A 10,851-nucleotide genomic window follows, 5' to 3' on the forward strand; every position below is an offset into this window, starting at 1 on the left:
GTCTGTAAGCTGTATGAAGTCTCCAGTTGATGCCCATGGCTCTGGTTACCGTCTGGAGGAGTTCTGCTATGGAGGCTGGCCCGTTGTCACTGTGGATAGAAAGTGGAGTCCCGTAGTGGGGGATAATCTCCCTGAGGAGGACCTTGGATACTTCGCGGCTCTTCTCAGTCCGAGTGGGGAAGGCTTCGACCCACCCAGAGTAGGTACAGACCAGGACCAGCAAGTACTTACTACCATGGCAGTTTGTCATGTCAGTGAAGTTGACTTCGAGGTACCACTTCTCTGAATCCCGGGGGTGGGGCTAGGGCTGGACTTTGGATTGTTCTTTGCACAAGTGAAGCAACGTTCTCCAATGGACTTGCAAGGAGTTGACAGCCGGCTAATGTAGAAGTTTTTGGCTAGGAGGCCCTCGAGAGCAGTTTTTCCTAAGTGGGTTAACTTGTGATATTCAGCGGTTACTTGAGAACCTAGCAGGGCTGGGATGAAGAGTCTTCTGTCGGGCAGTTGCCACCACCCTTGTGGCAATCTGGTGGCCCCTTCTGACTTTGCCCATCTGAGTACTTCTTTTGTGTACCACAGGAGGGACGTGGTGGTGTCAGTGACCAAGAGTAGTTCAGTAGGGCTTCCCATCGCCGCTGATTTCGCCATGGCGTCGGCGAGCCTGTTCCCAACTGCTGAGGGCTCATTGCCTCTCTGGTGGCCCCGACAATGGATATCCGCAACCTGCTGGGGAAGCCAAATAGCTTGCAGGAGCTTAAGGATTTCTTGGACTTGAAGAGACATTTCTCCAAAGAAGACATACAAATGGCAAATAGACATATGAAAAAATGCTCAACATCACTAATCATCAGAGAAATGCAAATCAAAACCACAATGAGATATCACCTCACCCCAGTCAGAATGGCTATCATCAACAAGAAAAATAGTAACAAGTGTTGGAGAGGCTTGTTTATTTTTAATAGTTTTTCCCTCCATGGTCAGAAGGCCTCTTTCTTTGTATATAGCCCCCATGGATATAGACGGTTGCAAAGGCAAACCAAGAGTCGGTGTAAATGTTGACTTTTCGGCCCTCGGATAGAGTAAGGGCTCTTATTAGTGCCCATAGTTATGCCCATTGGGCCGATCATCCCGATGGAAGTGCCCCTGCCTCGAGTACCTCATCTGTGGTGGTTACTGCATACCCCGTGTGACATTTTCCGTCCCTCAGGAAGCTGCTGCCATCAGTATACAGAGTAAGGTCTGGGTTAGGATGTGGGCTGTCCCAGAGGTCAGGCCTGGTGGCATAGACCTCGCTGATAACTTCTGTACAGTCATGTTCTGGATCCCCGTCCTCGGTTGGCAGGAAAGTGGCTGAGTTCAGGGTGCACACAGTTTCTAACGAGATCCGAGGGTTTTCCAGGAGTAGCCCCTGATACTGAGTCAGCCGTGCATTCAACAGCCATCGGGGTCCTTGACTGTTCATTAAGGTGGTGACCGAGTGGGGTATCTTAACTATGAGTCTCTGGCCTAAGGTGAGCTTGTCTGCCTCTTTGATGAGAATCTCAGTGGCTGCTAGGGCCCGCAGGCATGGTGGCCAACCCGCTGCTACCTGGTCTAATTTCTTTGAGAGGTAGGCAAGGGGATGAAGCCATGGTCCAACTGTTTGGGCCAGCAGTCCTAAGGCTATTTTGTCTCTCTCATGGATGAATAAGTGGAATGGCCTCTCAGCATCAGGTAACCCGAGGGCTGGGGCCTGTCCAAGTGAGCTCTTGAGCTGCTGGAAGGCGTGTTCTTGATCTTCTGTCCATAGCATGGGGGCCTTTTCTTGACCAGCTAGAGCCTCATATAAGGGCCGGGCTATTGCCGAAAAGCCAGGAATCCAGATCTGGCAGAAGCCGGCGGTCCCGAGGAACTCACGGAGCGCCCTCCGGTTGGTGGGCTGAGGGAGAGAGGTGATGACTTTCTTCCGCTCGGTGCTGAGGGCCCGCTGTCCTTTGGAGATGACAAAGCCCAAGTACTGTACTTGTTTCTGCAGAGTTGGGCTTTCTTCCAGGAGACTCTCTACCCCGTCTCGGCTGAGTGGGACAGGGGTGCCTGCGTCGTCGTTTCGCACTTGGTTTCGGTGGCACAGGCCAGGAGCAGATCATCCACATATTGCAATAGAGTGCAGCGGTATTCTTCTCGAGGGAAGGTGGCTAAATCTGAGGCTAGTGCTTCCCCAGGAGGGTTGGGGAGTGTTTGAAGCCCTGTGGGAGCCGAGTCCATGTCAGCTGGAGCTGCCGGCCGGTATCAGGATCGGTCCATTCGAAGGCGAACAGTGATTGGCTCTGGGGTGCCAACCAAATGCAGAAGAAGGCATCTTTCAGGTCCAGGCAGGTGAACCATCCGGCCTCCGGGGGCAGCTGACTGAGGAGGGTATACGGATTTGGGACTACAGGGTGTAGGGAGACTGTGACTTAGTTTACCACTCTCAAATCTTGTACTGGCCGGTATTCTCCATTAGGCTTCCTTACCGGCAGGAGGGGCATATTCCATGGCGACTGGCACTCCACGAGTATCCCTGCTGCTCTGAGATGGGCGAGGTGTTTTTGAATCCCTGCCCGAGCTTCCCTGGAGATGGGGTATTGGCGTAGCCGTTGGAGTTGAGCTCCCGGTCTCAGTTCCACCAAAACTGGGGCCTTATGTTTTGCTAGCCCAGGCGGGTTATCTTCAGCCCAAACCTCCATGAAATTGGCCCTGTAGGCTTCCGGGTTCTGTTCTACACTGCCGGTCCTGTAAAGCCTCCATTCTTCTTCCCTCGGGGTGGTGATAGACAGAGTAAGTCCCTTTCATGGGGGCTGCAGTGACATGGTGGCTTGGCCTGATGGTTCGAAGGAGATTTGTGCCCCTAGCTTGGTAAGGAGGTTGCATCCCAGGAGCAGGATTGGACAGTCTGGTAAGTAGAGGAACTCGTGCGACACGGTGTGTCCTCCCAATTTACAAGTCTGAGCCTGGCAGAATGGTCGGCTCTTAGTTGAACTCCGGTGGCTCCCATTATGGTGACTCTGCGGTCCCTGAGCGGTGCCACCGGTGTGGTGACTACCGAGTGTTCTGCTCCAGTATCTACCATAAAAGTCACTGTTTGGCCCCCTACATCTAAGTCGACCTGGGCTTGTGGGGGCCGAGTTCAAACGAGCCCGGTCCCCCTCAGTCCGACTCGGCTCCCTCTAATCCTATGAAGTCGGGCTCCGGGCTGGTTGGGTTGGGACCATGGGGAGGCCAAGGCTGGAAGCGGAGTGTCTGGAAGCAGCGGGGCTGTGCCAGCCGTTGGCCGTGGTGCATAGGGAGGTGGTGGCAGCTCTTCGTCGGGGTCTCCCTGGTAAATGGCCTTAGCCATGTCTTTCTGGATGCGGCCTCGTGGGTTCCATGCAACGTAGATCCTGGACTGTCCCTCACTATAGGAGCAGAACCGTACCCAAGGAGGAAGGGTTCGGGCTATTTCCAACCACGAGTCAACTTAAGGGAACTGGTCTGGATGTCCTGGGGTCCTGGTGACAACTACGTAGACTCAGCGAATCGTGGGGAGGTCAAGAGTGTCTTCTGGGGGCCATCCCACGTCAAAACTTGGCCTCTCCAGCTCACATAAAGTGTGGAGACGTGCTCGCCTCCGAAACTGTAGTCGCCTCCGAAACCTTTCCTGAAATTCTTTAACATGCAGTCTAGAACTGAGGGCTTCCCGTGACTCCCTCCCATGATGTTCAGTGTCGCGTAGACAAGGGAAGGGTCTCAATGAGGCGCCCACCTGGCCGTGTCCCTCACGGGAACTTTGGGTACGTCTTGGCTAAGGTGTGCCCGTATAAGCCCCCAGCCAGGTCGCACTCCGAGAGTGTGAATCACCATTATGCCGTACGACACTACCACGGAACGCAGGTTGGGGCTCACTCGGGCTCCTTAGCCGACAGGCCGTGGATCCACACAGAATCCCGTTCAGGACCAAGCACACACACATTCAGGGAGGAAAGACGCCCTCCCCTGGAACGGCCCTAACTGGAGTCTGAAGTGGGACTCAGCGGGAGGTGATCAGGCTCCCCTTCTGCCCTCAGGCAGGCCTAACTGGGTCTGGGCCCTGGGGTCTTACCGTGTCCGATATCCTGGTTGACTGTCCGTCCTTCCTCTCTATTGGGGGTCCAGCAGGGAGTCACGGGTCGAAGCCGGCGGGAGGTTTCTGGTCCCAGGCCTGCAGAAATCAGCAGTGCGCGCCTAGCCCCATCTCGGCTCTCCCGCCACCCTACGGCCTGCTCTCACCCAAACCGGTGGCTTAAGGGGCCAGCGCGGTTGGGTTTTCCGGTCAGGGAACCAAGAATGTTACGGATACCAGGACCGGAAAGAACCCAAGTGTCACTCAGAGAGTTAGGAGAGTCAGCTTTATTACGCTGGCAGGCTCAGCGGGATCCTTCCCAAAGACAGAGCCCCTAGCAAGGTTTTGAGAAGGGTTTTATGGGTTGGGGACTTCCTTGAGTTGGGGAAGGTGATTGGCTCAAGGTGTGGCTTGGAGGGGGTTATGCGGAAGTGGGCTGGGGCTTAGGCTGGGGACTTCTCTCTCCGCTGGGGCCACCATTTTAGCTCAGTTCCACGTGGCAGGGAACCATTTAAAGGCCAGTTTCTCCATCAATAAAAATGTATTTTATCTTTGATTCTACTATAACTAACAAAAAACTGGACTTTCACTGGCCAACCGTTGTCAGGGAAGTTTGGGGTTTCTTTACCAAACTTCTAAACAAAGATCTTCACATTGTGGAGAAGTGTGAAGAAGTGACTGTGGTCTCATGAGTACGATTTTAGGAAAGAGTTCTGAGTAGGTATAACTGAATTTTCTTGGTCAAAATGCACGATTTTACTTCAGGATCAAAAAAACATTTGAAACTAGTCTCCCATCCCACCCCACCCCCCCAAAAAATTGGTCCCTATTCATTTCAGGAGGATTAATAATGATGACCATTCTTAGTTTTCAATCCTAATCCCTATTCATCAACAGACATACTATTCAAGATCTAATCCAGAATGATAATATGGCAATATTTTGTTCATATTGAAGTAGCAATATTTTTCTGTGAGTCCCCAAATGATGTAGATGATGTTGGATCTGCCGACAGTTTCTGGGTGTGGCCGGGATCGTGTGTCATGAAGTTGAAGAATGGACGCACGGACCAGGGAGAGGCAAGGAGTTGTAAAGGAAGATAGTTTATTACAGGCAGGAGAAGAGGTTGCAGCTCCCAAGCGGGAGGGGGTCCCGAATGCGGATGCCCAGTGACTGAGGCAAAAGCTCTTACTTTTATACCTTCCCTTGCCTGCTTGGGGAAGGGGGCTGGAGCCTTCTAATGGAATTCATCTACTAGGTTTGTCCTGTTTGTCCATCCCGAAGGGATTAATGAACTAACCCATTGCTACCTATCAGATCTGCTCCTTTGTCCAGCTAAAAGGGATTTGAGATAATTTATTAACCTCAAGTCTCGATCTCATGTCCCTGTCCTGGAGTGAAGGAGACATTCCAGGACCTGGAGTTTCAGGATATGGCTGCTTTTTTGTTTATTCCACGAGGGCCCCTGTCTACCTAGCCAACATACTAACTAACCTGTCTAAAATTAGTTTAAAAATAACTTTCATATACAACTATCTCCTTTGTTTGTGGTAACCTCTCTGCTTTGTGAGACAATCTCACTAATGCCAGAATTCAATCAAAGTTTGATTGGATTAAACGGGATGGACAGGAAGTGGGTGAGGTGGGAGGGCGGTCCTGTCTAATAAAAGCTGCTTCTGGGTGGACCTCACTCCAGAACTGAGCTGTCAGGGGAAGCAGCTTGAGGCCAGGAGAGAACCCAGTGAAGTCAAGGTGAGTCCATCTGATTTTGTTTTTACTTTCAAATGTCTACAAAAGGTCTTGGGTATGAAGTAATTGTACAAATTCAGCAAGTGCTGCCTGAGGCCAACTCAATGCCGGGCACAGTGAGTGCATCTAGGGGCACTGGGACCTCTGATGGAGCACTAGGCAGAACTAAGTGTCAGTACCAGGCTGGAGGAACAATATCGTCATTATCCTGAGTCAAACCAGAGTTTGGCCGACTCTGTGAGGTGGTGAGTGGAGTGCCAGCCACTCATCTATCCCACTTCTGCTGAGGGTTCTGCCACATCCAAATCTGACAGCTGAAGAAGTTGGAGGGTTTCTGGGTCTAGACCAACGCTGTCCACTCAGAACATAAGGTGACCCACATATGTCACTGCAAATTCATTTTCTAACAGCCACTTAAATAAGGTAAAATCAACCCAGTCTGATTCATTGTAACTGGCCGGAAGCAATCATTTCAACATGTGATCAATTTTGGGAGGAAGTCAAGGAGCTCGCTTACAATCGCTCACGATGTTTTCAAACCTGAGTGTGTATCTCACGCTCACAACACATTTCCATGCGCACAAGCCCCAACCCAGCTGCTCGATAGCGACTGCCACACTGGACAGCTCAGGTGTCCTAGAGACCCTCTCACCATCTAACTTACAGCCCAACCATGAAGCCTGGACTTCATTCCAGCTCGCGGTTCAAACGTCTGGAGTTCAAGGCCATGAGTCATTTACATCCGTTACTTATACTGTATCTTCATTGCCCAGGAGTAGTGACTGCATATCACTGCATGTAAAGAGGTCGGTGTCCCAGGACTGATGAGTCCATGTTGCTCATGAAAGTTCTAACACTGTGCACCTTTCCCCGACACAGTGGCCATGGCTGAACACTTCAAAGAAGCGTGCAGATGTCCACTTTGCCTGACTCATCTCAAAAACCCTGTGAACATGAGATGTGGATACATCTGTTGCCTGCACTGCGTCAGTTCTCTGCAGAAGGAGCCCAGCAGAGTCGGAGTTTTGTGCCCCTCCTGCTCCGAGCTTTCTCAGAAGAACGACATCCGACCCAACAGCCAGCTTGGCAGGCTGGTGTCAAAGGTCAAGGACTTGGAGCCCCAGCTAAGAACCGTTCTACAGATGAACCCACGGGTGCGGAAGTTCCAAGGTAAGACGTGTGTACGTCCTGCCCCCAACCCGTTGGGGCCCCAGAAGGAGCGAACTTTAAAAGCTCCCTAATAAAAGTGGCACTAGCAGGATTCTAGCACCTGAAATGTTTATTCTTGCCCAGTGACAGTTGTCCTCACCTTTAAGTATAGATTAGAACTGTCCGTAGGTTTTTAAGAAAATATAATATTTAATCATGCCCTTGACCTGTGCTATCCAGTATGTCCAAGAGCCACGGGGACCTATTGATCGCTTCAAACTGGAGATTGACACAAGTAAAATCAGATTTTGGATATGCTAGACCATATCCAATAAAATATATTGTTAAAACCAATTCTAACTAATTTTTACAATTTTTAAAATATGTAAGAAAATTTTCTTTTCGTCAAATTATCTTTTTAAAATTCATTTTCAGTTACAGTTGACATATATTATTAGTTTCAAGTGTACAGCATATAATTTATGAAATGATCCCCCCAATAAGCCTAGTACCCACCTGGCACCATACATAGTTATTACAATATTGACTATATTCCCTGTGCTGTACTTTATATCCCCACGACTATTTTGTAACTGCCAATTTGTACTTCTTAATCCCTTCATATTTTTCATCTAACCCCCTAACCCCCGCCCATCTAGCATCCCAAAAAAATCGACACCATATGTAGTTATTACAATATTGACTGTATTCCTTGTGCTATACCCTACATCCCCATGACTACTGTCATCTTCTTTATCCAATCGTCTATCGATGGACACCTAGGTTGCTTCCATGTGTTGGCTGTTGTAAATAATGCTGCAGTGAACGTAGGGACGGATGCATATGTCTTTTTGAATTAGTGCTTTGGTTTTCTTTGGATAAATACCCAGAAGTGGAACTGCTGGATCGTATGGTAGATCTATTGTTTTAATTTTTTGAGGAATAAGAAAATTTTAAATTGCACACAGGGCTCACGTTGTTCCTTTGGGCAACACTGGCCTGGAACAGTGGTTCTCAAAGTTGTGTGTATATGTTTCCCAAGGGTCTTGTTTAAGTGCAGATTCTGGGTCCTGGCACAGGGCTGGCCTGTGAATCTGGATTTGTGACGAGCTCTGGTGGTGTGGACGCTGCTAGTTCAAGGACCACACTCTTGAGTAACAAGGCCCTGACCCTCCGGCAGTGAGGCTGTGTGATTGTGCCTGTAGGTCAGATCCTGATGGTCAGAAAGTCTGAGAATCTCCCAGAGAACCATGCCATGAGAGACCAAGGAAGGCAATTGCTCCCTCTTTGGCCTGGAGGGTTTACCTCTGAGGCTGTACCGGCTCCATCCATACGGTCGTGCTAAGACAAGCAGCTCTGTGCGCCCATCCTCGTAACTAGGGTGAGAGGGAGATGCTGCCACTACACACGGTCATTCTTCTCCAAGTCCCCTGCCCTCCTGAGTGCTGCCCCAGTGAGTTCTGGGTCTGTGACGATCCCTTCCTCTGTCAACTGCCCAGAGCTCCCCCACCTCATCTCAGGACTCCTAGCATTTGTTTTAATTTTATTTCAACTCTAAGGAAGAAAAGGGCTGGCAATTGCCTCTTCAACAACAGTAAATAAGGAAGGTGATTGCAAAAAAAAAAAAGAGAAAAAGAAAGGAAAACTTTAATGTGAATATTATTCTGCAATAAGTAAAATATTTTCTGTCATTCAGAATATATATTTGAGGCCTGGATTTTGACAGAATCTGTGTTAATTTGTATAATAATTTTGAGAACAAACAGCAGTCATGGTCTTTTTTGTTTCACGTGTATTCCATATTAAACAGAAGAAAAATCCTTAATCAAATAAGTAACTTAATGGAAAGAGAATACCTACTATGAATAAGGACTATTTCAAATTATGGTTCATCCTATACATAAAATTTGATCTAATCAGGGGCCAGGGGAATGTCCCCAGGAAAATTCCAATTAGGGAATGTTAGGTCTCAGAGACCTTGACTTACAGACAGCACCATGTCTGCAAGAAAACAACAAAATGTCTGTTAGCCTGCACCTGCAGACAGAGCCAAACTTGCGATAACAGAAAGTTACTGGCTTGCGGGCAGCTAGCATCTTCTGTTTAAACAATGCTGCCCTATTAGTATCGTCCCCTTATAAAACCCTTTTAACTCTTTCCCTCGGGGGCTGCTTTTGCACATCCCCATGGACTTTTCTCAATAAACCTTCTTAACTCGCCTGACCATGTGCGTTCTTTTACCAGCCGACCTATCAGGGAAGACATGGACAGTGGGAGACGTGACAGTGAGCTGTCTGGGCCTTTGCAGTGGACATGAAGGGGGGCGTACTGTGTATGTGCTTGCTGATTTGACTGTTTGTCTACAGTGGATATGACTTTGGATGTTGACACAGCCAACAACTACCTCATCATTTCTGAGGATCTGAGGCGTGTCCGCTGTGGGTATTTCAAACAGGAGCGGAAGGCCCATGCTGTGAGATTCAACTTCGCCATTTGTGTCCTCGGTTCCCCTCGGTTCATCTCTGGCCGCCATTACTGGGAGGTGGATGTGGGGACAAGCAAAGAATGGAATGTGGGCGTTTGCCAGGAATCTGGTCCTCGGCAAGGCGGAATTGTGCTGTCTTCAGACCTCGGCTTCTGGACTGTGAGTTCGAGGAGCGAAGACGTCTTCTCTGCCAGCACCGTGCCTTTGACAGTGCTCATGATTAACCCCCACTTACGCCGCGTGGGCGTCTTCCTGGACATGGGTATGGGTACCATTTCCTTTTACCACGTTGGCGATGGGTCCCATATTTTTACATTCCCCAAAGTCTGTCCTGCAGAGCCACTGCGTCCATTTTTCGCTCCTGCAAATCCAGTTATGGATGACGAAAGCTTCCTGACAATATATCCTGCAATGGACTCAGGCATTGCCAGTTCTCCAGTGACTCCTGGGCAAGGCCAGTGAGCCTCTGAGCATAGGAACCTTCTGGAACCTTCCTGTGTACTCGGCCGGAGCTAGGAGCTGTTCTGCTTGTTACACATATGGTACCAAGGTGGAAAATATGGGACAGTTTGTGATACCCAAACACAAATTAATTATATTTGGGGAAATTACATGTCCGATATTCAGTATTGTTGTGGTCACTTCCTTTCACTTGTTTATATTTCTGTCCATCTAATATGCTCTGAACTTTCACATCCATTGCCAAATGTTTCCCTTTCTATTGTCTAAAAGGTTAACTTAGTGTGTAATGAAGGTTAAAAATGAAATAAATTTGGATGTGACCCAACAGATTAGTTGTTTTTCTTTATGATGTGGAAACCAGGTCTGTCTAAACAGTTAAAATAGAGATGTGTATCTATTCAGTTTCAGCAACAGAAAGCGCACGTTCGTTTCAAGTGCACATTCACGGTCACGCACCCGGGGCAGGCGGGAGGGCTGCAGAAGAGCTGGATCAAGGAGGTGTTTTCTGCTGAAGTCCAGCCTCAGCCTGACCCCATGGGAACTCTGAATGGCACTCCCGTTGTCCCGCCTTAAACCAAGAGGTGTGCACTTCAGCTCCCTCTGATGTGAGCGCCTCCGTTTCACCCAACACTGGCTGCAGGCTGTGGGCCCTTTCCACACGAGCCGGCTGTAGGCACCCAGGGCAGCTTCTCCAGACACTGCTGAGTCTGTCCCTGCAGGTGGGACCCACCAGGTAGAGGGACTCTTAAGTGGAGATTTACCTCTTGCCAATATAGTGCCATTTTTAACATTTCTGTTTTGTTTGCACTCTTAAATAATCACTATTTTCGTTTATAATGTTCATAATTAGTGATGCTGAGTTAGGATCAGGCTTGGAGTGAGTGATGAGAATTCAGATGGTCAATCGAGG

At 49.1% G+C, this 10,851-nt stretch overlaps 1 protein-coding gene across 1 annotated transcript; it reads left to right on the plus strand.

Moving 5' to 3' along the window:
* The first annotated feature begins 6,729 nt into the window (after window positions 1-6,729).
* On the plus strand, window positions 6,730-10,622 carry RFPL4A (ret finger protein like 4A). The gene is made up of 2 exons (XM_019710892.3): window positions 6,730-7,015; window positions 9,361-10,622. The coding sequence occupies exons 1-2, from the start codon at window positions 6,730-6,732 to the stop codon at window positions 9,939-9,941; spliced, it is 867 nt and encodes a 288-aa protein (XP_019566451.3). The 3' UTR covers window positions 9,942-10,622.
* The last annotated feature ends 229 nt before the right edge of the window (window positions 10,623-10,851 follow it).

Source organism: Rhinolophus sinicus, chromosome 8 (genome assembly GCF_057876585.1).
Source record: "Rhinolophus sinicus isolate RSI-liver-muscle chromosome 8, RSI-T2T, whole genome shotgun sequence".
NCBI lineage: Eukaryota > Metazoa > Chordata > Mammalia > Chiroptera > Rhinolophidae > Rhinolophus > Rhinolophus sinicus.

Coding starts and splice junctions, on each gene's coding strand:
- RFPL4A (XM_019710892.3), top strand. CDS start 6,730: ATGGCTGAACACTTCAAAGAAGCGTGCAGATGTCCACTTTGCCTGACT. Junction 7,016..9,360: donor ACGGGTGCGGAAGTTCCAAG/GTAAGACGTGTG, acceptor GTTTGTCTACAG/TGGATATGACTTTGGATGTT.